This window comes from Colletotrichum spaethianum, assembly GCF_022836535.1.
Source record: "Colletotrichum spaethianum MAFF 239500 DNA, contig45, whole genome shotgun sequence".
Taxonomy (NCBI): domain Eukaryota; kingdom Fungi; phylum Ascomycota; class Sordariomycetes; order Glomerellales; family Glomerellaceae; genus Colletotrichum; species Colletotrichum spaethianum.
The window spans coordinates 41,998-69,031 of NW_026054815.1; the positions used below are offsets into that span (position 1 = coordinate 41,998).

The 27,034-nt window shown below is 49.5% G+C and overlaps 6 protein-coding genes and 1 non-coding gene across 7 annotated transcripts; 2 read left to right on the forward strand and 5 right to left on the reverse strand.

Moving 5' to 3' along the window:
- Positions 1–1,179: 1,179 nt before the first annotated feature.
- Positions 1,180–2,700, reverse strand: ColSpa_11298 (putative alpha-L-arabinofuranosidase C; the record flags this gene model as incomplete). The annotated part of the gene is made up of 1 exon (XM_049277510.1): positions 1,180–2,700. One exon carries the CDS (start codon positions 2,698–2,700, stop codon positions 1,180–1,182), a length of 1,521 nt encoding a protein of 506 aa, XP_049133467.1.
- A 1,419-nt stretch (positions 2,701–4,119) lies between these two features.
- On the reverse strand, positions 4,120–5,235 carry ColSpa_11299 (dehydrogenase azaJ; the record flags this gene model as incomplete). Its single annotated transcript, XM_049277511.1, has 1 exon — positions 4,120–5,235. One exon carries the CDS (start codon positions 5,233–5,235, stop codon positions 4,120–4,122), a length of 1,116 nt encoding a protein of 371 aa, XP_049133468.1.
- A 1,150-nt stretch (positions 5,236–6,385) lies between these two features.
- Positions 6,386–6,880, reverse strand: ColSpa_11300 (uncharacterized protein; the record flags this gene model as incomplete). Its single annotated transcript, XM_049277512.1, has 1 exon — positions 6,386–6,880. The coding sequence occupies one exon, from the start codon at positions 6,878–6,880 to the stop codon at positions 6,386–6,388; it is 495 nt and encodes a 164-aa protein (XP_049133469.1).
- Positions 6,881–8,783: 1,903 nt separating this feature from the next.
- Positions 8,784–10,247, reverse strand: ColSpa_11301 (putative pectin lyase F-1; the record flags this gene model as incomplete). The annotated part of the gene is made up of 1 exon (XM_049277513.1): positions 8,784–10,247. The coding sequence occupies one exon, from the start codon at positions 10,245–10,247 to the stop codon at positions 8,784–8,786; it is 1,464 nt and encodes a 487-aa protein (XP_049133470.1).
- A 5,218-nt stretch (positions 10,248–15,465) lies between these two features.
- On the forward strand, positions 15,466–17,573 carry ColSpa_11302 (dimethylaniline monooxygenase [N-oxide-forming] 3; the record flags this gene model as incomplete). The annotated part of the gene is made up of 5 exons (XM_049277514.1): positions 15,466–15,636; positions 15,723–16,217; positions 16,270–16,519; positions 16,599–16,985; positions 17,032–17,573. 5 exons carry the CDS (start codon positions 15,466–15,468, stop codon positions 17,571–17,573), a joined length of 1,845 nt encoding a protein of 614 aa, XP_049133471.1.
- A 350-nt stretch (positions 17,574–17,923) lies between these two features.
- Positions 17,924–19,344, reverse strand: ColSpa_11303 (uncharacterized protein; the record flags this gene model as incomplete). The annotated part of the gene is made up of 2 exons (XM_049277515.1): positions 17,924–19,079; positions 19,130–19,344. 2 exons carry the CDS (start codon positions 19,342–19,344, stop codon positions 17,924–17,926), a joined length of 1,371 nt encoding a protein of 456 aa, XP_049133472.1.
- A 1,188-nt stretch (positions 19,345–20,532) lies between these two features.
- On the forward strand, positions 20,533–20,646 carry ColSpa_tRNA_297. The gene is made up of 2 exons: positions 20,533–20,568; positions 20,611–20,646. It is a non-coding gene; the product is annotated as a tRNA-Ala (tRNA).
- The last annotated feature ends 6,388 nt before the right edge of the window (positions 20,647–27,034 follow it).

The window sequence follows — 27,034 nt, forward strand, 5'->3', positions numbered from 1 at the left end:
GAGCGCAGCGAAATTGGTCTGCATATCTATCCGTATCAATACTTTCCACATCAACAAACTGCGATCACTCAATCCTCATAATGACTGGAGTATCGCAAGTATGAAAGATCCGCTATCGGTGCCTCATCACTTTGAATACCTCTGTCGCTGCGGCCTTATTATGCCTCAATTTGGAATGCAGGCACCCTTACAGGTCGACTATGCATTGCATAGGGCTAGTAGACAATGCATGTCATCTGAAATGCAACTTGGGGCAGACTCTACTGCGAGAAAAAGCCTGTTGGAGGTGCCTCAACAGTTAGTTAACACAAAAGGTATTGAAATGGTTCTCGTTGATGATTAAGTTGCGTGATCGCAGCTGCAACGAAAACATACCATGGGAATGATTAACCATTATTGTGTTCTCGAGTCCCTTAGCTGACATGATGGTGGGAATGATGCAGTGGCGATGCTAGTGGTCTTGATTTAGTGAAACATTCCTCTAGAAGTATGAAGTATGTTGACGATCACAGCCGCCGTTATCATCAGCGACCGGTTGTTATCGATACGAGTTGTGTGTACGTATGAGAACAAACTGTGCCAAGGCCAAACGCAATGTCAAACCCGGGATTTTAAAGAAGCCAGTTGCGTGTCTCATAGTATTTTATGAGGACTGTTGGTTTTCAGAGGCTTGAATGGTTGAAGCGATGTCGCTATTCAGCGGTAACAACGTTATCCCCCGTCAGTGAGTCCTGTTTTGGACTGATTGACTTGAGTGCATAGGAAGGTCTGTCAGCTCGAACCATACCTAAAGCAGTATAGGGTCTCGTGCGACAAATTTGAGGAATTAAGTTATGTCATACCTGCACACAACTTCAAGTTCCGACAGAACTTGGGACTCTTGCCATGTGGTATGCCTCACGTCACGTCATAGGCTTTGTGTGAAACCTGACTGTTTCCGCTTCCCATCACATACATGCACAATACACAAACTAGCTCTTTAACCAATATCGTCGGATTAGACAGGGTAATGTAATTATTGTTAGAAGTACTTGGAGACCCAAATTCAATGTCAAGCCAGTCTAAAGACTGGATAAACAGAATGAAAAGAGGCCCTATGTAGAACCTTGTCTTGCAGATTTAGTTATGAGAACCAGTCCCCATGTCTCTCATCACTTTAATCGACTAACCAGTGGCATCTTAAGCGAAGCTGGTGCTAATTACCCAGCTCACATCGTCGATAAAGTAGGCAGTGGTGTCGAAGTTATGAACACCGCTGTTGCTCGCGACATAAGTCACGTTGTTGTAGTGACGGAAAAACCGGGTGGGATAGGCCCAAGCTCGAATCGTGTCACCTTGACCGTTGAGACCGGGCTGCGTACAGAATGTGGCATCTTCGCCGAATTGCTTGGTGCCGTCGTTGGCTTCGAGCTGGAGCACGAAGCTGTAGTGCCGAATGAAACTGCCGGGGGCGTCCTTGGACTCGAAAGAGAAGCATTCACTGTTTCCAAGACCAGCGCGGACCGCCCAACTGGCCTGCTGTTTGACAGTGTCGCTGCTGGTGGACGAGACGACCTGGGTTGCCACCGTGGCGCCGGCGTGCGCGAAGTAGCGGTCCGTATAGTTGGGAGTGGTGACCCGCAGCGAGATCGACGAACCGACGGTCAGCGGCGTGCCGGTGTTCAAGGGCGAGGTGGCGTATTTGGCGGCTACGATATCGGCCTGCACAGAGTTCTCGGTGGCGTCGGAGGGATAGCCGGAGGTCATGACGCCCTCGTAGAACGTGCCCTGGCCGCTGATACTGTTGTCACCGCCGATGCCGAGAATGATGGCGCCCTCTTTGCTCATCGGGTTGTATCCAGACGCACTTGGGCGAGCGCCGCTGTAGAACGTCGACAACGGGCCGGACGCAGCATCGGCGCCGCGGATCGCCCACTCATTCGGACCTCCCTTGACGACCGTCGTGAGGAACCGGTTAGTGATGGAAGGGTCGCCAGTGTTCTTGGCGGGGTTGGCACCAGAGAACAACCCGTTCTCAAGATCAGCCATGATCCAAGGGCCACTGCCTGCGCCAGTGCCCCAAATGGTGTTGTTGCCGAAGTAGATGGCCTCCATGTGGCCGTTGCCTGTATCGGTACTGCTGGTCTCGGCGTTGCCATAGTCAAAACAGCAGCCATCGTTGTAGTGAGTGCCGTCGAGGACCGCGTACATGCCCTCCGCCTCGTCGCCTCTAGCTGTGCCAGTGACGGCGTTGTTCCGGTAGCCGGTGCCGGGTGAGATGAAGACGCCGTACGCCTTCTGGCCGTTTAGCGTGACGGGCGCGCCGATCGCGCTGGCAAGGTTATCGTTACCGTTGGCTTCCGGGCCCTTGAAGGCGCCACCTGGAGCCTGAGTGAGGTGGTTTTTGCGGCCGGACTGGTCGTAAATCACGGTGATGAGACAGGTAGTGTTGGTACAGAACGAGTCTTGGGCGGCGGCATTTGCAACACCGCCGGCGGACAGCGGCGCGATGTCGGTAGTGCCTCCATCAGAGCCGCGCTTCACCTGGTAGAGCGGTGCGACATAGGCGCTGTACAAGGCGCGAGTGGTGCTGTGTGCGGCGACGCACGGCGTGCCACCAGATGAGTAAATGTCGCAGGGTCCAGCGGCGACAAGGGAGCCTGTGGCAACTAGGCCAAGGGCGAGTGCGCCAGCGTGTTCGAGGCCGGCTCGCGAAAACATTGTCAAGTCCAATCAATCTTGATGGAGTCACGGCAGGGGGGGGTCGGATGAGAGCGCCTGTGAGCTTTCAGAATCCATCGGCGAGAAGCTGGCACATCGTTTGCTTTTAAGCTGTGTGTTGTCTGATCTTTTTTAAGCACGTCTTCGTCCAAACTGCTCGGATGGCAGTCCGTGTGCCGAAACAGGCATGTCATACAGCGTCGACCCGTCAAGATTTTGCTCCAATTATAGCCGATAATGGACATTTTCTATCGTTACCTTCCCAAATGGCACTGCACACTTGTTTAACTCACAATACTAGGGCGTCATTGGCAACGAAGCTCGCGCTGCGAGGCGGCCGGACTCGTTCAGGTCAAGGTCATGGGGATGGAATAAGATACGGAAAGTCGGCACCAAGTGTCGTAGTTTCAACAAAACCTGAAGCGATCCAATAGAAGCTTGTATCCCGGAGGCCAGATCCGCACGAGTAGATTGGCAATGCGCCGGAAGAGATTATCCATGCCGAGTGCTGCCCACGCGTCAGTGCATGAGGGACAGCTTTCCTAGCGCTGGCTGTGTAGGCCTCGGGTGATTCTTTGCGAGGCGATGCGCGCTAACCTGAGCGCCTTATAATTAGCGACCTTGCCCTGCTATATGTGGTCAGATATGCCTGTCATGATGTACTAGTCATGTTTGAGGTTTGATCATCCTCCGTGTTGTCGCGCAGTGAGTCTTTGATACAGCAAGGAGTCAAGGAGTCAGACGCGCGCGGACGCTGCGACTGGACCCCGGACCCCGGACCCCGGACACCACGTGGGCAGGCAGACACTTTACCCCGCGCTCGGGCCGCTTTGGGGGATAATAGGCGCCTCGGCAGATGATTGCGGTGTCGAGCGAAGCGTTTGTTGGTGAGTATGTGATAACCTAGGTAGTGAATATGGATGTGTACGTAGGTACATCGCGGTTCATTGCCGACTGGCGGTCAGCGCTAAGGAAAGCTTGTTACGCGTTCACCTTTTCCCTATTGGCTCGCGTAGTCGACGTTTTGGTCCGTTCATCGATCGCCAAGGGGATGCAACTAACCTGATCGACATTCTGTGTGGAAATTGGCAAGTCTTGACGCAGTGTCTAAAGCTAAAAAGGAAGGAGGTTAACGGGAATCGGATGACTTATGTCGTACCTCAGGAACCCCAAGCCTGGTAAAGGACTATACGGCGAAAAGCCCGAGAAGTGAATTGTATCAGATACCTTCATCGACAATGGGTCCTATAGAACAAAAGAGCTTCAACACACAATAGGAGACACGGAGGGTACATGTAATGTTCTCTGCTTTATCAAGTGTAATTATAACGGCATTCAAAAGTTTCAAGGCAGGATTTGGCGCTGATGAGGCAAGGAAGCGCCAAAGAACAAATGAACAATACAACTAGCTTTGGGTATCTAGAGAGACACAACCACCTTCTTTGCAGAAACCCCCTTGTAGCTGACCCCAAACGCCTCCTGGATGGATCCGAGGCCCTTGCCAATCACCTCCGCCTTCGGAGCCGGAACAAACTTGCCTTGAGCCATGGCATCAGGTAAGAAGTCTTGATACACTGCCACGCCAACCTCGTTAGCCATGACGTCGCTTCCCCAGATGAACTTGCTCCGAACACCAGAAAGTTTGCCCTTGACAGTGGCTGAGACACTCTCAGCGGTCAGCGCCCAGATCATGGACACCAAACCAGTCATGCTGCTAGGCGGCTTTCCTGGCCCGGCAACGCTCGCCTGGGCAACAAACTTTCGTCCCTTGGACGCTGCGATGATATTGACGCAAGGGATGAGGGAGTTGGCCCCAATAGCGATGGCGCCGGCAGATGTTCGTCCTTGGAACGATGTGATAATATCCTGAACGACGGTGGGGCTGCGGTAATCAAAGGTTTCTTTGGCGCCGAGGGTCTTGAGGTATTCGAAGTTCTTTGGCGAGGCCGTCGCAATAACCTCATAACCCGCGCCAATCGCGAGCTGGATTGCATTACAGCCCACGCTAGTCGACCCACCCCAGACTAAGAGAGTCTCGCCGTTAGGCTTCGCATCAAGCCTCGGATGTTGCAAGTTGAGAAAATCTTTCGCGAAGAGACCGGACGCGGCAGTCGATGCACCGAGGGGGACTACGCACGCCTGCTCGAAGCTGATGAAGTCGGGGATCGTCGAAGCGAGATTGGCTCTCAAGACAACGTAGTCTTGGAAAGCGGCTTCCGATGTCCTGTTGCTGCGCTTATCAAGACCGACAGCGTGACCCAAGACGCGGTCTCCAACTTTGAATCGCTTCGCACTAATGCCAGATCCAACCTCAACAACCTCTCCGGCAATGTCGTTGCCCAGAATCATGGGGTATTTGACCCATTCGTACATGAAGTCGCCTATTTCTTGTTTAATCCAGTCCACGGGGTTGATGGCAACAGCTCGGTTGTGGACGACGATCTCATTCTCGCCTGGGGCTGTGTAAGGCGCTGACCTGACTTCCAAAGGCTTGACCTTCTTGCCGGTGAGCCAGGCAGCTCGGTTGGCTGGCATTGTGAATTAGAGGTCAATTACTAGGCAGTAAGGCCGGATTGAGAGTAATTTCTCCAAGCGAGGCTCAGTATTGTGTGGGGTTGAAATGCTTGATGGGATGAGAAATGGCGTTGAAAATGTTATCGGTCTCAAACACCTATGACCAGGAAGGTAAGCATGTTATATAGCCCAGTCAGCGTTCCCGTGCTGCCCAGTCGATTTTGAAATATGAGGAAACTGCAGATGAATGCATCATGAACGCCCACAGAGATCGCATCTCAACTACAGCAATCGCGTACGCCTCCTGTCTGATACACGCCTGAGTAGTCGGTGAATTGGTTTATTTCTCATCTGGCGCAGGATGCATCCTAAAGGGACTAGGTCCCGCTACTCACGATCCCCACACGGGAGTGCGGACGTGGAGAAGCACCAGCGCTAGCCCCAATTCGTATCCTACCAATATTTCTATGAAGAGTCATTCACTCAGCTTACTCTTATGTCATGCACTAAAAGATGAGTTGGTTTGGCCAGCTAGCTAGGACGCTCCATGCAGCTGATTGCTTACCTGCCGCACACCAAAGGTCACCACACGTTAAGAGAATAAGGTAGGAGCCTCTAAAATGGTTGGGAAGAATTCTTCGAGAAAAGAAATCCCCAATTCTGTTCCCCCAGACCTAGATCCATGTGTAATTTGAGATTTAGGCTCAAGTGAATCTGTTCTCGGCCGCTTACTAAATTTTGGCGCCGGAACGCATTTGCTGCCTATTCTACTCGTCACTGCACAAGTCAACAGGATCGAAGACGCAGTTAAAGCAAAATTAATCATTGTTTGACGTTTGTCTTCTAAAAAGATGCCTACCTATCACCTCCAGCTGTCTGGCGCATAAACTATCTGCAACGTGCAATGGTTGCAGATTGATTGTTGCATGGTTTCCCACCCGAGTATTCTCAGAATTGCTGGCGGGATGCTTGCGCCAGCAACTACTCAGAGTTTATTAGCTGCAACAAGCTGGGATTCGACGCCTCAATATACCCCTTGATGCATCCGAAGTATACATCAGACTGTGCCAGGTCGTTTCTGCTTTCCTAGCTCGACACCAACCAACGTGTCGAATGTGCAGTCCCTTTAGAAAATTTGCCCAGTTATTGTCCACCATGTTAAATCTGATCTTCAAGCAGAGCAAGCGAACTGGAAATTGAGACCCCCATCAGCACCCCTGGTACAGCTCACCCCGCCACCTATCCCAGTATCTGTCGGCACGGGGACGCAGGACTCAATAGTCTTATTCGTGTTTCTGTCCACGACAGCAGTGACCTCTGGCTCTGCCGTAATAGGAATGTTGTCATCCACGCAGGCGAGCTCAAGGTTGTAGTAAGTGGTGTTGGTAGCGTCGTCGGTAAGGTTAAAGGGATTGCGACAGATTGGGTCAAAGACGTAGGTGTTCCACACTCTGACGGCAGTCCAGGTCGCTGTTCCCTTGATGGCGCCACGGCTATCACACAACTCGGCGACCTCTTGTGTAGTGGTGGGGGTGAAAGGGCTCCAGGCAACGAATTGGTTGCCGTGGGGGTAGTAGAACCGACCTAAGTTGATGGGCGGGTAGGTGGTGTTCTCGGCCGAGGCGATGGCCAAAAAGGCGGCGGAGATGATAGTAGAGAACTGCATATTGATGTGGGGTCAGCTTGAAGGGACGCTGTAAAGGCTTTCAAAATGCTGAGGATGGAAGGTTGTGGTGGCTGGTCTAAATGCCAATAGTGAGGTTGATGCAATCCTTAAATACTCCAACGTGAAGAAAAGCTCTTTTGCCCTTGCAAATGCATGCCCGACAAGGCCGTCTAGCGCGATCATTTGGTGGACACACGAGGTTGATCGATGCCGTTCCCTCCCTTGGAACTCTCGAGGCTTACAATCCTTGCCCGCAAGTTACCCCGATGCATGCCCGCAATCAAGCCATGGCACCTGTTGGTAGGCGAGTCAATTGTGCTAAGATGTAAATCTCATCTTGCCGAATCAAGTTTTACAGCCAGTTTCCCGTTTCCTCATGCATGCATAGGCTTCGGTTACACCATATTTCCTCGTACGCCAAAACAGCCAATGCTCAGGACTCGAGAGCTTGCGGAGGAGCTAGGACAACTCATCGTGCCACCTCCGGTTCGATGCCTGGCCTGCGGCACAGCACGGTAGTCCAGCGGGAATGGCCGCTCGCTGGCTGCAGGTTCACTTGCTGCAAGAGAGTTGTACAAAGTGAGCCGTCAAAGACCTGAGGCGGACGGTAGCTAGTTCGATTAGCGGTCTAGTGCCAGCACTAAGAACTATTCCTAGCCCCACCGAACCCAGAGTCCTCGATCATAACACCTCACATTCAGACCAATCATTACATTACTTTTGATACTTTTGTACATAGTATCCATGTCGTTCACATAGCTGTTTACACTTGTTTCTCACTATCTCAAAACTGGTAGCTGCTGATGATGTAGGCTAGATTATGACACGAATGTCAGGCACAGCCCGCCATTGCAACCCTTCCGCAGAATACGAAGAGCTGCTGCAGAGGACCGCATTTATTTGCGCGTTGTGGGGCTCAACTGAATCCTTCTCGTATCGGTCACTCTTTTAGGCCATCCTGCCGTCATAGCACTTGTGCGTCAGGCGGGCAAGTATCTCTGTAAAGGACCAAGTATTGGATGGAGCACAAATTGGGACTTCTGTCGTTCTAGGTAGCTGTCTTGCTGTACAAGGAAACATTTATGCAAGCTTGAAAGCCAGCCAGGGACCACTGAGTGCCCGATCTAATTTCCTTGTGTTCAACTATTATGGTAAACTCGTCCCTCGTCATCAACCCACATCTCCCAACCCCTCTCCTCGAAATCTCCCGATCAAGCAGTCGGCTGCGCTCACCCGTGTCACAGTTTAGATTGTCTAATCTTCCGAGGTCGGCAGGTTTAAGCTACGAAGAACATCCTTCACTGGGTGGCAATTCTGCTTGGGGGGCGAGTTTATAGAACGCCCAATATGCCGATTCTCGGGTTGACACATTCTGACCCAGTTCGTCCGAGCTCCGTGACGTAACCCTGGGAACAACCGCTAAAAAAAGAACACCGAGTGTAACACCTCTAAATGCTAGGACATGGGAGCATAAGAGCTTCATAGTTGGAGTCAAAGGCTGATTATTGCCCCATGCATTTTCTAACGTATAGTTGATGACCGAGAGCCACTCCGCGCCTACACTGTTCTCTTCAACTCGTTGTGATGCTGACAATTAGGTTGGCTACGCCTGAACCCTGCGTAGATCAAGCCTCGTCGATAATTTTAGAGAATATGCTAGAGTCATATGGATGGTACCCAACATGATGAGAGGTTGTTCCTGATGAATAGAAACAATGTTTACGACTAGCAATGATACCATTGTCCCCGACTCTGCTTTGGTCATGTGAGTTACCAGCTATATTTAAATAGAAGTAGCAATGTAATTCCAGTTTCCAGGCAGTGTGTAGGTGTAAATGATTGGCTAAATGTAATAGGCGACTCCTGGGGGCATCCTGAGATAAGCCTATAGACTAACAACACCCTAAGAGCGACGTAGCGACTTCATGGTGCGTCTAGCGGCAGAGCTGAGGCACTGTGAGTACCACTCGTTCTGGACAACGCAAGATGTACCGGAGGCGCAGGCAGTAGGGCCAGTCCAGTTGTTGCCTCCACATTGGCCCCATTGCTGAGCAGTCTCGCTGGAAGAAGTGGTGTTGTCATCAGCCGAGGGATTTTTGGCATCAGGCTCTTCCACGGCGGTGGGCTCTTCAACAATAGCGGGCTCCTCCTCAGCAGTGGCATCGCCTTCGGCCGTGGTCTCTTCGGCATCAGTGGCTATGGTGGGGGTTGCGGCAGAGCTGGAGTCGAGGTTAGAGGGACCAGCACTGCCCTTGACGAGTCTGGAAACGCCGGTGGCAGCGACGGGTTCCACAAGGTATTCGGTGAGTTTAGAGAAGGCTGACAGAGCGCTTGTTCCTGACAAGGCCTTGAAGTCCCCGCTGCGGGAGTCGATGCTGTTGACGGCACAAGCACGACCGATCTGAGACTGACAGGCGCTAGCGGCAGAGGCGTCAGGAACATTGAAGCTGTTGGAAAATGCCTCGCCGTTGTAAGGGGTGTCGACGGCCTCGAAAGCATTGCCCTCGATAAGAGCAACAGTGCCAGAGTATAGCTCGAAGGTGTGGCCCTTCATGTTGCTGAACAGGTTGTTGGTGGCTTGGAAGGTACCGCCATCGCCAAGCTTAGGGGCGCGACCAGAGACGTCGTGGAAATAGTTCTTGTCGAGAGTGATCTGGTCACCGTCACCGTTGAGCATCATGGTCCAGTAATGATTGCCATTGCAGGAGGCGGAAGTCTCAGTAACACCATCGAACTCGTTGTTGGAGATGGTCGCGCGGGAGCCGTCGTAGTGGCTGACGATGAACTGACGACCAACCAGGGAGAACTTGCAGTGGTCAATCCAGACACCATCGTTACCACCCTGAAGGTCAAGAGCGTCACCTCCCCAGACAACGCCGGGGTTCAGGTTGGTGATCTCAAGGCCTTGAACAATGACGTTCTTGGCGTCAGCCTTGATACGAAGCCCCTTTCCGTTGAGGACACCCTTTCCACCCACGCCAAGAATACTCTTGTTGCTGCCGACAATCAAAGGCTCGGTGCCGGCGACATCGTAGGTTACAGTAGCAACTGTGTTGTCAGAACTTCCGCAGGAGAGGTCTCCGAGATACAGCTGACCACCGTTGGCGGCGCTGCAGCTCTTGCGGTCACATCCCTCTCCGGTGGCAGACTTGCCGGTGAAGTCGTACTCCTTGTCGATAACGATCGTGCGGGGAGTGTCGTCGGACAACCACTCGGCGAGTTCCTCGGCGGAAGACGGAGTAGCAGCAGCCGTGTTTCCACCACCGGTAACACCAGCAGCGAAACCGTAAGCCTTACCAACGACTGCCTGGGCAGAGGCTGTGGTTGCGGCAGCGGCAGCAAGAATTACGGATGCAGAGAAACGCATTGTGTCAAAAAAGTGGAAGAGAGCGTTGTTATGATAAAGAACGAATGCGTAAATCGATGCAAAAGAAGGACTCGATCACGCCAGCGTGGAATTGAGTTGCCACTGAAGATGTATCTGGGGGAAAAAGGTGAAAAGAATGACTAGGAGGAGGAACAGACGACGGAAGCTGGCTGGATCTGAACATACTTCGTGAAGTCTTTTAAAGACTTATAGAATGACCCAGACTTGAATACCGCACTGTATCTCATGAGCAGCTCAGGTTTCACGCCACGGACGAAAGACCAAAAATGGGTTGCAGTTTGGTAGCCTATGCCTCATACGATTGCCAAGGCTCTGGGCAGCGGGTAAGTGGGCGCGATGATTGCGATGATCAAGTTTCCTACTCGCTTTCGGGTGGCATGTTGATTGGTCTACTTGCTAAAGAGGGACGAAATCCGTCCTAGGGCTGCCAGAGCCCCATACTAGCGTATGCACGTAATAACCCCTTTCATTACCCAGAGGCCAACCACAGCGATGTCCGCTGCGAAATGTTTTCCTAGCATAGACGAGATGCGAATCTGTGTTTTGCTTTTTGGTTGATAGAGAGGGTTCATGTATTCCCAAAGGAGTTCTCCAGCCTTGACAGGAAAATGATCGCGACCAAAGCTTACGAAGTTCGGGGTTGAAGCATAAAGATAGGGTCTTGTCAAAACATAAGTTTTCGCGCTGCAAAATGCAAGTTATCGTCAACAGTGAAATGCTTCAGAGAATCAACAGAGAACCAACAAAAGAAAGACCTTCTACTAAGAGAGTTTTATGTGTGTCAGCAATCGCCGTTAAATACTCTGAGTGGCGAGTTGCTCCCTCGCGTGGTAATTAATCAACTGAAAAAGTCCAAAGCTTACTTCCAGGATTCCATCCACCTTCTGTCAACAATATCGAAGCACACGGACGAAAACATTTGTTTGCGGGACAGATCGATCAGGTGATTAGGTTCCAAGATCCCAACGGCAAAAATCAGGCGTTTGTCCGAATTTCCGATTTGGTGAAATCGACAGCTCCTTTCTTCTGGGTCAATGCGTGCACTTTGTACTATGGGTCTGTCTGGAAGCTACTTGGCACATCCCACTGATTTCTACAGAGTCTGATAACATGCTATTGTGGGTAGAATATGGAGTCCCCTCAAGATCAAAGTTCTCAATTAGCCTCTAGCCAGATTGGTGGCGCCAGCAGAGCTTTAAACAAGTTCGCTAACATCACTGACAGCGTTACTACATTAAACGCCATTTGAATATCTCTGAATACGCCGACCATTACCCTGGCCCAAGTAGCCCTGTACGGTGCTTTGTTGTGCTCAGTGCCTCTCATGTTGCTCGTATCAAAGTTAGGTTTTTCCCCACATAAGCATACATTATCCAACCATGAATAAAATTTGGGTCACCAGCCTTTCTTATCCTTATTCTCTCCAACATATTCAATCGTAGTAAGTGCGGCAGTATAAGTATGCATGGAACAGACTTTTCAACGGACCGTTTCGCGTTCGGATGAAGCAGACCTCAACCTCCGCAGGGGACCACACCATGATGTCAACTGTGTCCAGAACGTCACAACAGCGTGCGATGGAACAGACCCTAAAATTTTCCAGTTACAGTCTTCTTTTAGTTTCTCACCGGCATTTTCCTGGTACCGCGGATTTGACTAATAAATGCCACAGCTTCGACATATCAGACAGAACCCCGGCTGCATTGACGTCTAATTAAATGTCTACAAAACTCCTCTCAAGCACTTTATCCCTTCTCTAGATGTGTGATAGGCCCCGGTAGTACCGTCGTTGCATTCTTATAAGAATGGAGCATATCGCAGCTCTAGCTACCTACCTGATTTAGAAGACCTGCTCAGGTCACATCTCCATATTTCATCCGCTTGGCCCGCTGCAATACACTAGAGTCTCCTACCTGTATGCAGGTTTCAGCGGCGTCAGCCGGTAGGTGACCGCCAGAGCCACGTTTTCTGTGTGAATGAAGTCTATCGAGTTATCTGAATATAGTCACTCCGCTTCGACTTGATCGTTTCCTCAATCTATAGTAAGTAAGATAAAGATGGCCGAGTCCCGATGCAAAACATGTTTCTGGGTATCCGACGCTTACTACACAAATTCGTACCAGTGTGCCGAAAGAACTGTCAGACTCTCTTTACTAAGAAGGTTTACGCAGAAAAGATTCCACTTACCTCACGTGAAAGAGCACTAAGTACGTTAGCTGCGAAGAAGAAAATAGCGTGGACAAGCAAAACTAGAACTGATATCTTGAGCCGGGCGTTACGAGATATCCAAACAAAAAGCCGAAACGAAGAAATTCACTGAGAAATGAAGCATTGAATCGAATGATTTCGAACTGATGCCAATGACCAATCTCAACACATTCTTTAGGACCACAGGACTTTCCGTGCTGAAGTATGCTTCATCACATCAAGACTTTCGTTGACCCAAAGCACCGAAAAATGCACTTTCCACCCTGGATCAAGAATATCATCTGGCAAGTAGAGTGCACGGATATAAGGTTGTTTCGATCTGCTCACTTTGAGCAGACTCGGTGTATGACGCTCTTGATGTATCTTATTTGCCCAATTCTCTATGTTGGTATTGGATGGATTGTTTTTTTCTCTCTAACTATGGGTTCTACCACAAGTCGCCTTGAATGATGAAACGTAGTCTCTACTCTGGTGCTTGTTTTCTTCCCTTCCTACAAAGTAAAGGCCATCAGCCTTTCAATTTCTTTCCCGCATTGATTGTCGGCCTTGACTTGATTGATTAATAAGTACCAAAGTCTCCATTCGTAGTATCTCTTCCTCCTGCTGTACGCGTTATTAGCCCAGATTTTTTCGCGATGTATTGTGCTGTTGATTAAGCCTTTGCGAAAGTGTGTGATAGCTCCTTAGTGGCATTAGTTATTTTCATCTATTTCCTAGACAGTGTAAGCAGAGGGTTCTTAGCCACGTTGACGCGGTCTTGCTAGTCCCATATTACATAAACCTATCAGATGGTTTGATATAGTATATGCTCTGTAAACATAAGAAATGTTCTTCAGGTATGCTTCGACACCCGAGCACCCACCAGCGAAGGTCTGATGCGAGTTTTACGTTGGTGGCCAGCACTTGGTAGGGGTAATTTGGTCTACGACAGGGAAGTCGCTCACACAACATCTCAAGCCGGTATTTTTGCTTCTGGCACCCACTACTAACGAGAAATGCCGCTTTCGGTGAACGTGTCGCGCTTGGATTTGCCATCGGCACTACCACATTACCCATATCCTCTGTAAGACTACGCCTGTTTTTTATTGCTTTGTAATGTAGATGCTCGTATACTTCGTGAGTTGTCTGGTCTTGCCTTTGGCTACAGGAGAGGGTCATCAGCCTAGGGCTAGAGTATGCAAGAATAGTATGTGAGACATCCTTGCGTAATCCTTGGTTAGTAGGCTCGATAGTATTAGGACAGCAACATCTTGGCCAAAATTGACTAGACAAAATACTTCTGCAATGACGTAATACAGTCTACTGGAACTTTCCCGCTACTAAGAAAAATGCCCGACTGATACAAGACTTGTGATAGGTCTCAAGTGCCTCGAGCAAAGATTATATACTGATTGATGAAAGATCATTGATGACGAGAAGGAGAGATATAATGAGCGGTGAACGGAACTCAGATGGGACGACGTGAGCTGGTGGACAGCGGCTGATATTGTGCAAGAATAAATAAAGGCAGCATGGGAACACGGCAGTGGTGGTGACAAACAGTCATGTGGAAGAAACAAGTGAAGAGCTACGGCGCCGAGACTGCTGACGTTTGAAAACAGGTGGAGCCGTTTTCGAACGTGACGTGACCTGTGCCAGTTTAGTTTTTCGGGTTCGATTGATTGAGCAGGTCTTTACTGAACCGAAGTGGCGGTCAGACATTGCGATTCCGGGGGTGTACTCACACGAGGAGCTGACATGAACGCAGAAAAATTGAGAGAATCTAACCAATTCAGCCAGTTATCTTGCACTAATGTACGTCCGTAAAGCCGGCAACCCGTATTCGAGATGACAGCCAAAACAATAGATTGAGTTTCGACCCGGCGCGGGTGTGGCAGCCAACTCGGGCCAGATGGTCCCACATTCAACCGGACAAAATGGCCGGAAACACCAAGCGCGCCGTTGCGCTTTGTCTGGGGGCATTAGGACAGCTACGCTTCGACGCCGCGTGGCGGCTGTCTTTGTGCCTCTTAGGCCACATAGAACGCCGGCCCCAGACCGAATGCCACCAGCCCGGGTTGGAAATAAGACAACTCATTTTTGATAGTGCAGATACCTTGCCGTATATCCCAGAGAGGATCCATAGTAAAAAAAACTCCACAGACCTGGGAAGTACCGGTCCCAGGGGCCAGCGGTTGATGAGGTCCCACATCATCTTCCAGAATAGAGGAAGACGATATCCTCGACCAATCCAAGACAATCGATAATCATACAAAACAAGAGCCGATGCCTCTCGGGGGACCGCCCCACTGAAGACATTGCTTTCCCCGCTAATGTCTTGGGGTCTCATGACGAGAACAAGGAAAGACCTCGCTGTCGCATGGAACTAAGTCGCACTACTGCACTGTTGGCAAGGTCTATCCACTATCACCGAACCTCACAATTGGGTTCCCTGACGCGAAGGGTCGATAAGTTCCACCGACCGGCTGGTTGGCCATACGCACGTACAAGGGGACCGTACCATTAGCTCGGTGTTAAATGCGGTCATTCTGCTTGCCTTACCTGGTTTAGAGTAGGGGTTCTTGGGGATAATTCCTGGAGGGAAACGAAAAGACTCGGGAAGCGGAAAATCAGACGAGACCGTCGCAGCCGGGTAACCTGGTACCACACCTCCATTTCCCTTCCGCCCACCGAGATTCGCTGTCGTCCGTAGTGTGAGTGTAATTGAGTTGTCTGTGCGGATGCTAGTGAAGGTGTGATGTAAGCCATAAGACCGAACGGTTTTCCCCGTCGTCCCATCAGCGGACAATTCAATTTCCCTTTCCCTCACGGCTCCCACGATTCCTTGCGACAGTCTTTCGGTTCCTATTCCTGTGCTCCTCGTGGCGCTGGAGGGTGTGTGCCCCCCTTACTCGAGAGACATACCCAAATTTTTGTATGCACCATAACTTCGGAGGACCTTGAAAGGAAGGGACGTTAAGAGTTAAGGCCGCCCGCGCGCTAAGTAATTATGCCGCTCAAAGTCGCTGTCGTCGGTGCCGGACCTGCGGGTCTGGCGACGGCTAGATATCTCAAGTGGGCGCATCTGTACTTTGCGATTGAGCCTATCGAGATTCGGGTCTTCGAGGCAGAGGAGACTATTGGAGGCACGTTCAAATACCGAGTCTACGAGGACGCAGAGGTAAGTATCCCGCATCCAAACACCAAAATATCGCTTGAATGCTTCATTCCGTCAGATGGTAGGTGAAGCTTACAATATGGCCATAGCTCGTATCGTCCAAATATCTGACTGCCTTTTCCGATCATCGCCTACCCCGAGATGCCCCTGATTACGTCACCCCAGAGATTTATGTGCAGTACCTCAACGAGTATTGTGATCGCTTCGAGCTCCGGTCTCACATCGAATGCTCATCAAAAGTCACCTGCATTCGCCGAATAGAAGGTGAAGGCCACATCATCAGCGTTAGTCGATCTGATGGCACCACCTTGGAATACACTTGCGATGCCGTCGCCGTCTGCTCCGGCCTAAACGTCGAACCAAGGATTCCACCCCTTAAGGGCCTCGAAAAGATTCCGAAGGTACTTCATTCTTCAGAATTCAAATCACGAGACCAGCTTCGAGATATCAAGAGTGAGAAGCCAACAGTTGTTATTGTCGGCACCGGGGAGACCGGACAGGACCTCGGCCAACTTGCTGCCACGACCGAGAGTGTGCAGCATGTTGTCATGTGCCACAGAGACGGCTTTGTAGTGGCACCCAAGGTACGCTTGTTTTCTACCAGTAAGATCACTGACCCAGTACTAAATCACATAGACTGCGCCGTCTCCTGTAATGTTTGGATTCTGGGGTAAGGGGAAAGATATTAGGGAGAAGCCCGTTGACTGCTCAATTGCCAGTCTGTTCGACACTGCATATGTACCCCCGAAGCTGCAGTCAAGCCAGCTTCTTTGGAATTTCTATAATCAACAGATCGATGTAACCTTCTCGCTTATCGGCGGAGCTGCTGTTGGTTGGGACCAACTGGTCGGCGGCATGCCCCGGGAGAGGATGCACATCGATCACTGTATGCATCCCTACGTCAATACACGCAGCAGCCAACTGACCAATGACAATAGTCTTTCCAGCCAAATCCACTCGAGCAGTTCCCTATATTTCCGCACCCTGGCGCCGCCCGTTGACGATCATGGAGCGAATTCGCCGATTCTTCTTCTATATCAAAGAGTACGACGTCGACACAAAGGGAAGATACATTGATGTGGCACCTTGGCCCGAGTACATTGACGACGATGGCATTATGCACTTTCGTGACACTGGAAGACCAGAATCCGAAAAGATGAAGCAGATGGTTGTGAAGCCGGATGTGGTTCTGTTCGCCACAGGGTACACTCGCCGCTTCCCGTTTTTGGATGAGAGTTATGGTACACCCGACACGGCAGACGTGCGGGCTATTTATCATAGTAATGACGTTTCTGTGGGATTCATCGGCTTCGTGAGGCCAAATCTGGGTAATGCCTCCGAACAGGTCATGGGTTTGCATGTCACTAACATCACATCAAGGAGCCATCCCAACCCTAGCTGAGATGCAAACTCAGTTCTGGATTCTCCGCCTCCTTCAGTCAAAGTACCCTACCGTCCCAGGCCTTACGACTTCGCCAAGATCCCATCCCCTCGATCCAAATGCCCTTCCCGGATACGACATAGATTGGAAGCTACATTCTCGCTGCGGCCGTGATCCCTGGGCTGAGAAGCGCGGCGTTGATCACGAGAGCTACGTATACCAGCTAGCTCTTGACATAGGCTCTGCCCCGCGCTTTAGCTACGTCATTTCCAAGGGTTTCAAGGCAGTATACACATGGGCGATGGGCAGCAACTTCAACGCTAAATTCCGCTTGGTGGGCCCATGGAAGAATGAGGAAGAGTCGCTGCGTATCATGCGCGGCGAGCTGTTTGACATTGTCAAACAGTCTGGTGGTCTGCTGTACATGTTTGCTAATACTGTGATACCCTTGTTTATGTTTGGAACGATGAGCATGGCCATCCATACGTGGGAGTGGGCCAGAGATGTGTTTTGCCTGCGGAAACGGAGAGAGGGCCACATCCGCCTTCCAGAGTGTTGACTACAACTTTGACAACTGTTTTCTAAAACCTAGATACTCAAGTTAGAGAGCACATTTTCTGCTATTTGTTCTGGCAGAAGACTAATCCATAGTGCTAGTTAGCTAGTTGAAACCTCAGCGATTGCGATTGATGGATTCTCCTTATAGATGGCCCTACGATGCGTCTGAATAGCATATGAATCAAGGAACACAGCCGCCGCATGTCGCTCCAGTATTGGCAGCCTTGCAACGAATCAAACCGCCTTCCACTTAGACACCAAAGATATAGATGTGAAATTGCATGTGCTACAAGGGGGCTTTCAGATCCCTGATACCGTACACGAGAATGAGCACCAAGGCGCGTCCACAGACTACCGTCTCAGCAACCATCCATCATATGAAGTAGCGGGGTAACGCGTATTAGCCTGTTCCTCAGTGGGCGTCGAGCTCGACGAAAGGTTGGCCAGCTTCTGGATGATATTGCCATCTAGGTTCGGATCGGGTCCTCTGTAGTTGTACACGGATGCATTGAACTCAGGGATAGACCTTGGTCTACATGCAAAGAGCAACTGATATAGCTGAGTGTTCTGCCACTTTCCAAATGCCACCGACAGCGCGAGATCGAGGTACTGTCCAAAGGGCGCGAACTGCAGGATGCGATTATAGACATCACCGTCCCCGGTGCTCTGTCCTTCGAGAATGCCCTTTTTCAGTCGGTCCAGCTCACGGTAGATGTTGCCCTTTGGGATGATGAAACCAGAGGGGTCGTGCGTGTCGATGCACTCTAGCATCCACTTTAAAACTAAATCGGAGAGAATCTCGTTTGGCTTGATGACCTTACTCGTCCAAGCCCAAGCTGGAAGAACGCTTTCGAGACTTCTTGGGAGAATACCCCTGACGAACTTGAACTGCTGCCGGCAGATGTCGTAGTGTGTGCCAGGAAACCAGCGCTCCGTGATGCCATATGACGGTCCGTACTCTGTGTCGCGTGAAATGAGGCAAGGTTGAAAGGCGTACAAGCGATCATGCAGTGAGACGGCGTGGTAGACGTCGGACACAACGCTCGAAACATGCTGGTCATACAGCTTAGGCCAGTCGATACCGAGCGAATCGGCAAACTCGGGGATTCCACGTTTGCCCACCGTGTCAAAGACCCCCATGAAGCGGACAGGCGACTCAATGACGTCGCCGTCGCCGATGAGAGCCCAGCTGTTCTTCCTCCTGAAATCTCTGGATTTCTCACTCTTCGGCGCATTAGGCTCGGAAGGACACTGGTAGATGCGGTAGACTTCTTGACAAAGTTGGTGCGTCTTTTCCTCGTCGACGTCGCCGTTCGACTGGTACACTGGCTTCACAATACCGCAGTTGTTGATCATTCCAGCTACGGCGCGGACGATATAAGCGCCTTTAGAAACGCCAAACATCCAAATTTCTGTTTCTTGTGGTGTATATCCGCGGACAAGGTATTCGTAAGCGTCTACGCACTGGTGCGTGATATCGTGGACGTTGAGACCGCGAACTAGATGACTTTAAAAAATCAGTGAATTGAAAGAACACCTTTTTGCTGATGGACTTACTCCATAAAGGTACTGCCAACTGGGACGCTGTTGACATAACGGGCTTTGCCTGAAGGATGAAGATGCGCGAAATCGTCATCATTAGGAAGGCCGGCGCCACCCCAAACCAGATTGGCCAACTGATGGACGTTAGAGCCTGCCCCGCGTTCTCGTCCACTCCATGAGCCGTCGGAAAGCAGGATTAGGGGGTTCTTCTGGGGGGGCCGGTAGGACATGGCGATCGTTTCGATTGATCCCGTTAATCTGGTCGGAGCAGAGAAAGGAGGTTGACATGCGCAAGGCTGTTTGTTTCTTCTTCCCAAGTACCCTTCTCTAAATTTATATGATGCGCTCTGAGGCATACCTAGTGGAATGTGGCCTTGGGTTAGAACTCAACCGATGCCATCTTAGGCAGTTTGGGGGTGTTTTGAATTCCACAGCAAGAATAGACCGACTCACTAATCAGGTGAAGGCATCAATTGGAACTCACGTGGTAGTCACTGTTAACTTTCCATTAAAACAATCGGCGACATCTTCATGGCACCCAGCTCCGGGCTTGAAGCAATTTTCATAACGGGTTTGAGCTACGGAATCTTAATGATAGGAACTGGACTGCAACATTGCTTTCAAGGAGTTAGATCAAAAGCGATGGTCCCAATTGAAGAGTGCTAGGTCACTCTATCGTGTTTATAAATGTGGTCTTTCTGCCGACCACCATCGCAGAGGATATCTTGTTGCGGGGGAAAAAAGGGGAGAAGGAAAAAGAAAGACGGGATAGAGAAAAGAAGGAGGAGACGAACAAACAACTTTACCATTCTTTTCGTTTACAGTATTTGGTTCTCGGGGTAATTTGAGTCTTGGGGTTCTGAGGGGACTGGACAGGAAAAGACGCCCACAGGGGTCTTCCGGACTAAGATGATCATGTCTCAGTTTTCGTGCTTCGGCATGTCAACCCCTTCCAGCGGAATTTGGAGATGGCACTTGCGTGATCTAGCCGATGACCTTCTCATCTCCTGGAAATCAATCCTAGAAGGCGGAGCGAAGCCTGGTTGGAAAGATCATCAGGGTCCCTTGTCCATATGAATCGTAAACAGACCGGACGCGCCATAAAGATACCTGTCCGTACTCTTTGCTGATAAATGCGCTTGAGGAATGGGAATAGATCTCAATACCTAGCGACACTCCAGCTTTTTTTTTTTAGTTTTTTAGTAGGTTTCTTTTGGGGGGGGGGGGGGGGGGGGGGGGGGGGGGGGGGGGGGGGGGGGGAGTTGTAAGGTGTACACTTCATTACCGTGGTCTGCAAAGGCGCGTTTCCAAGTACCACCTGAGACGTTTGTGCTGGAGATTAGTTGCCGACACCGACAGAGACTCACACATTTCCCGATGTTAGTGTGGATTCTGGTTTTTATGATCATCCAATCATAGGGCGCTTGGTCTAGGGGTATGATTTTCGCTTCGCATTTCAGTCTGGTTTGCCATGGAATCAGTGTTATGCGCTTGCTTGTGAAAGGTCGTGGGTTCAATTCCCACAGTGTCCATGTTTTTTTTTACATGTATCTGGATCATAGTCTCGTCGCTGTGCTGGGTTCGCTCGATTTGATCATATTTTTAGGTTGATAAACTTCTAATGTTTCATCTGCAGCCTGCTATTCCGTTTCTGTGGCTTTGACAATGTACTAGAATATGTATATAAGCTAATATCATGCCTCAAGATGGGCTTTCTCCCCCGGCTATAACGTTGATCCTTCAGCACTAAGAAATATTAAATATGCTCCGGAGATGGTATCAGTTGTTGCTCAACTCATCAGACTATCCTGTTTGCAATGTCGTCTGGCATAGCTTTGTCAGCCCTATCATCTGACTCTGTGTGTGGCTCCCATTCTTCACTATCACGCCCACTAAGGTTGCTTGTTTGCTCGTTAAACTCAGCTGGTTGCCTCCCAGAAGCCCCTCTCTCAGTTTGGAGCTCTATGTTCCCCGAGACAACATGATACCCTCGGGGACGTGTCGTTGTGAGATCCCACCAAAACCGACTGCGCTGACGGGGGAAAGACCGAGCCGCCGTGGGAGGCCGATTGCCTGGTTGCTGTGGTGGTGATTGTGACTTTCGACGTCGAAACGAGACTCGTCGGACCAGCGCAGTCATTCCAGGCATACAGGCACAAACTACACTCAAATGAATCTCCACTGAAGACCATATGCACAGATCCTTAAAGTCATCTAGATGCTTGTCAATATCATGATATGCGAGTGCCTATGTCGCATTTGAGTAGCAAGCTTAAGGGGTACCGCTGAGTCCACTCACACATTGGATTATGGGTTTCTCCAAAAACAAGAATCGTATTCAGGCGAATGCAACTAGACACAGTCACACTGCTCTGGTCAGTGCAGGAGCGTTTCCAAAGAATCAAAGTAGATGCCATAAACTTATCATGCTCCAATATCGCTTACACTAGGCCGACGAGGAAGATTAGGCTAGTGCCGATCTTCTTCCTCAAAGTCCACGAAACATTGACGCTATCATGGTTTGTAAAAAGTCTTCAGATCGCGGCTGTACAAAATTTGGTAAACTTACAATTGTGTTACAGGAAGGATAAAGAGGGACAGGTCCAGAGCGATGTTTATGCCGCTATAGAGGAAACTAATGAGCAGAATATTGCCTCTCTTCATGTTGGATTAGTCTTGGATCCGAAAGAGTAGTAGAATCATTGACATTGTACCGATTTGGATTTGAATTCTTGCCAATCACTCACCTTTCCCTCATGTAAGCCATCCCAAAATGTCCAGCTGTAGCTAATTGGCCAGTTGGCGAAGACAGCGTGAAACATGTAGGCCGCACCAAAAATAATTGTGCTTATTAGGAGGACGTAGCAGACTTTCCGAACCCATGGCTCGTAGAATATCCGTAAATAGAGGATGATAATCGAAATCTTCGTTGTACATATGACTATGATGTACAGAATCTCTTCTATGAAAAATATCTGGTATCGCAATGTCACTTAGCAATACGCCTCATGTGGAATCAGGGATGCAGTTGTTAACTAACAAGTAAGATTTGAGTAATGTTGTCAGGGGGCACCATCCAGATATCCTGGCCGAGGCCTGAATTGATCGCTACAGAATGCGGTTAGGATGGTTGCTTGACATATCGAAAGGGTATTTGCTCACCCATCTGCATTGGTATGTCTCCTGCTAATAGAGATACCTAATTTTCATGGTTTTAACAAAGTCAGTTCAACAAAACTGGGTCACAAACTTGATCAGGACTTACCAAAGACACGACGATGATACAGTCGTCCATGGTGAAGGCTGGGGCAGAGCCAAGTATAGCATTCTTTGAGAGGAGACGAAAAGTAACGGATAGCAGAGAGGCTGTAAAAAGTGACCACATAATCGGGCTTTGGTTGGTATTGAGTCTTATAGGTTCCTCACAAAACATCTTTTGGTGTTTCTGCCCTTCTGGTCGTACAATGTCCGTAAGCTGAGGAGTTTATAATCGAAAATGCCTTAAGTACATACTTAGGGCTTCTGGAATAGTGCATTTACTCGCTAAACACATTTCAGTGCTTTTGATGAGATCATGGTTCGTACAAATGCAGCTCGTATTTGTCGGCTGGCATACGGGCTTGAATAACTCTGTTACGATGCAGTGGTTCTAAGTATAAGCAGGTTAGCTGATGTTTAGGGATTTTAAACAATGATTCTAAGAGGGTGATTATTACTGCGCATTCCGGAAGCTCTAGTACTGTTTTTGACAAGTATTTAGAGACTACCACATCTTGGACTGATGCTACATTCGGCGGAGCCAGAGTAGCATGGAGAGACGACGAAGCAGCCGTCACATTAGCAACAAAGACAAGCTTCGTCAGGAAAAATCCCCTCTGATTCATGTGTGTTTGTCGTGATTCCGGGTCTGTAAATGATTGGTCATGCCTGGACGTCCTAATTTCTTCGTCCGTGAGCAGCAGTGAACATAACGGCATTGGGAAGAGTGTGGTCGGGCTTCCGGTAATAATACACACTGGGGCCAGGACTAAGCATTCTAAAATTACAGAAGTTTGGAATAAGATTACGTCCGTTATTCAGAATTCAATGAATCGTAGAACTTAGAAATGCTTGCCTATACCAAGCAGACCACAGTGTAGAGTGATTATTGAGTTTACGCCTATCTTCTTGCTTTTCCCATCCAATCTCGTAGGATCACCAAACTTTATCATTTTTTACGGTTTGAATGCTTCACATTTCCGAGTACCGAAACCTTCGACAATGGAAAAAGCATATCTCCCCGCGTTCTTTAACAGTATTGGATGTCTGATCCGTACCGTATGGACTGATACGTGGGTGTATGAACCTAAGGCAACAATCTTCGACTATGAGTGCCCAGGGCGGGGGTCCTCGATAGTAATGGCTACTGCATGAAAGTTTCATGGGCTTTACTTCCCTGTGTAAACTGACCTTAGCCAACCAAAATCACTACAGTGCCATTTCAAAAGTCTGAAAACCCCCGCATATGAGGTGCACCACGGACATCGCCACCCTATCGGTTTTCGGAACTCTGACATGGCACTGTAGGAAGGACCTGGTTAACAGCGTTGGGACAATAGCCTATTGGACCCATGCGGTGCTGGCTCAAAGCCTTTTAGTTATGGTACCCATATGGGCTGAACCTGTTGATTGTCCTCCCGGCTGGCTTGAGCCCGTAAAGTGAGTGCCCGGCTCATGTTCATTACGCTGCTTGCCACGGCCACGATAGGTCGGATCCCTTCCTGGCAGATGCTTTACAATAAGGGGCTCGTCGCCATCCATTCGCCATCATGTCTTCATCAGAGAAGACATTCGACAATGAACCCATTTGCAAATTGCAAAAACAACACAAAACAACCCCCCCAGGATGGAAGATAGTGACGTTGGTCTATGAAGATGCCGGAACAAAACAACATTAGTGCTCTAGGCTACAAAAGCTTCAGTACACCTAAATTAGTCCCTTACTCTAATCGGAAACTCTCGCCAGTGGTAGCAAGGTTTCGCTCGAAAGTGACGGCTGTCGTATTTACGAGCATAAGATCATGGTCACAAAACAGCACCGTGACCTAACCAACACTTCCTCCAAACAATTGTGCCTAGCCGCTTTCCCTTGGGGTGAGCATGTCGCCGAGATGCGACCTCTCGCAACCTTGCTCAGGCAGCGAAGACGCTCGACGTGAAGGTACAAAACCGAACAGTCTTCTTTCAGCGAGGCGGGTCATACAGATTGATGTTTGGCCACTGTTCTTGACACAGCAGGACCACAAAAGCGATCAAGCGTAACCTCTGGATCACAGGTGACGTAGGGACCTACGGGGAACTGTTTTCACCGACCGATCCCTGACCGGGGTGTTACCCATGGACTCGGGAACTACTTGGAGGATGAGTGCTGATAGGTGCTGTATTTATCAGTGCTAGGTGCTATTAGCGCTGTAGTTTGCATGGGCCGTAATCTTAATCCCAACAACGGTGAGGGCGAAGTTGGATAAACGGCTAGAACCGTAGGGGTTGTCGCCTAAATTTGATGATAAAGGCAGGTGGTCTATAGGAAGGTACAAGAACCGAGCACCTCGAAAGTCTTCTGGAAGCTGTGCAACGCTGTTGAAATCCACAGGTCCTGAAACGGGGTACGCACCAGTTTTGTGCACGGCAATCTTTAGAATCAAAGCCTCAATGCCCACTCCCATTGGGACCGAGGCCCTTTGATAACTAGTCCGTACCGGATCCCGTTCGAAACCACACAAGTTGCACCCATTCAGAAGTAATGTGATGGTCTTATCTCTAGCTGCTTGTAAAGTTACGGCATGCGTACCCCTTTCCTGCCAGTGCCACAAGACATAGGTTTATCAACATTTGCTGGGTGTAGCGTCATACCTCGGAAACATTCAATATCGATCACAGTCCACTCGATAAATCTTTATCTGGCTCACGAATTTCCCAATAAGACAGGATCTCATATCACCAAAAGCTTTGATTAAGTCTTCCCATTGACGTCTTATACCATCGTGCCACGCGGCGGGAAGGAGGCGGCCAGTGGAAGCGCGACGCGTCTGATGCGAGAAACTAGACGGTATCCAGAAACGGAGGGCTGGCAACGACAAAAGCCGGGAAGAGGGCTGCGAATGCAATCATTAGTACTATCAGGGCGTGGAAACCACCGAGCTGTACCGAATGGGTTGCGGCTTGTGCCGTGTTGGAACACCGCGGGTGCCTTTCTATGCACCCTTTACCTGCGATGGCAGTTTCGACTTCATGACCTGAATAAAAGGGAAAGGCACTGGAATTATTCCCGTTTGTGAACCGAAAGACTACTGGGGCAAACGAGATAGAAAAGTTCCGGATGCCATCTTCTTGGTCCCTTTCAAGCATACCGGTATGTTGACCTGGGCTCCATGGAGCCATTCTAAAGTGGTGAAGATAGGGGCAACGAAAAGGCGACTCGACACCACTCGCTCTTACTGAACCCAGAAATATTAAGAGTGGGATATCAATGTGAGCAAACTTTCTACTATCATAAGGGAGATGGGCCCATGACTGGTTTCATGACTGTGAGCCCGAACTGAGGAGTTCCCCAGGGTTCGGAGACACCATGCATGAGATATGTTCGGCTCCGATATGGTTCAGTACCTAACATGATGCCCCCTCAAGGTCTAGCCCCTGATATCCATTTGGGGTCTCTGAAATAATTCGTCAGGCAAATTTAAATGATCGCACTTTTCTATCGAGATCAGTGGTTAGTGTTCAGGGTGCTTGAAGCGCATGCGCTCCTCTAGACAAATTGGTCATCACATGGTTCTGTCCACTTGATCGAATAACAGATGCCTTCAGTCGAGCTTCCCCGATGACATCTAGTCAATCATTGAGGAAAAAGTAATGTTTCTATTTTACTCTAATTATGGCCATCGGCCCTTTGGGTTGATTCGTTGTCTATGTGCATTTAACAAACGTATGTATATTGAACCCTGACACCACCATTGTCCGTACACCCTGTTTCATATATGCTTCGCTTGTTCTCAATACCACAGCACTAATCCAGGTTAGCGTATATACAACTCTTGTCTCCTTGAAAAGAGATTGCATACTGCAGGTGAGCCGAATGGGTCCATGGTTCCTCCAACTGACGTGCATATTTTCACACCAGGGTTCGGATTGCCGTCAGACATAACACAGAGCAAGCCTGCAGACGCCGGACTATCCTGGGCGTTAGTAAAGCCCTCAAGATGGCCATTTCACAACGTTTTAGAGTGTTGGACTTACATGCTCTGCGCCAGAGCAAAGGCCAAGGCTGTGATGTACTTCATGTTTAGAAGATTGGCCAGAAAACCAAAAGTGAATGCTGGTTTAGAAATCAAACCTGAGAAGCACAGTCTTGACCCAATGGGATTTAAATACTGCTTCATCATGTGAACTCTAAAGGAGATGAACGAGAAGATCATCAGGCCTTATTGATAACAAACGCCTCAGTCATGACCAGGGTAGCCTGGAAGAACAGTGGCATTGCCAGGGTTAACCCTTGCCGTACTGTCTATATATATAGCAAATAGTACACTATTGCACCGGTCATTGCATTATCTTGTGTGTAAGAATAGTGGCTATGGACGAGTGCAGGTTCTCCTACTTTTCGGAGCAGGCCATGTTGCGCGCCATGAACGTCCGCTGTGTGTTCGTCTGATTTTATGTCCAGCCTGTTGTCTCTTGGTAGGCCAAGACGCAAAATGCTTTCGGGAGGCTTGTATCTGAACACGGTCTTTCTTTGTCCTTGGGAAAATCGGTCACATACGCTTGGATTTCCATTCATCACGTTTTGATACCAAGGTGGGCTCATAGCTCTTGTGCTTGCCCTTATGTATCAAAGGACTAGTCTGTAGGGCACAAAGCTCATTGTTGCAGTGTTGATAAAAT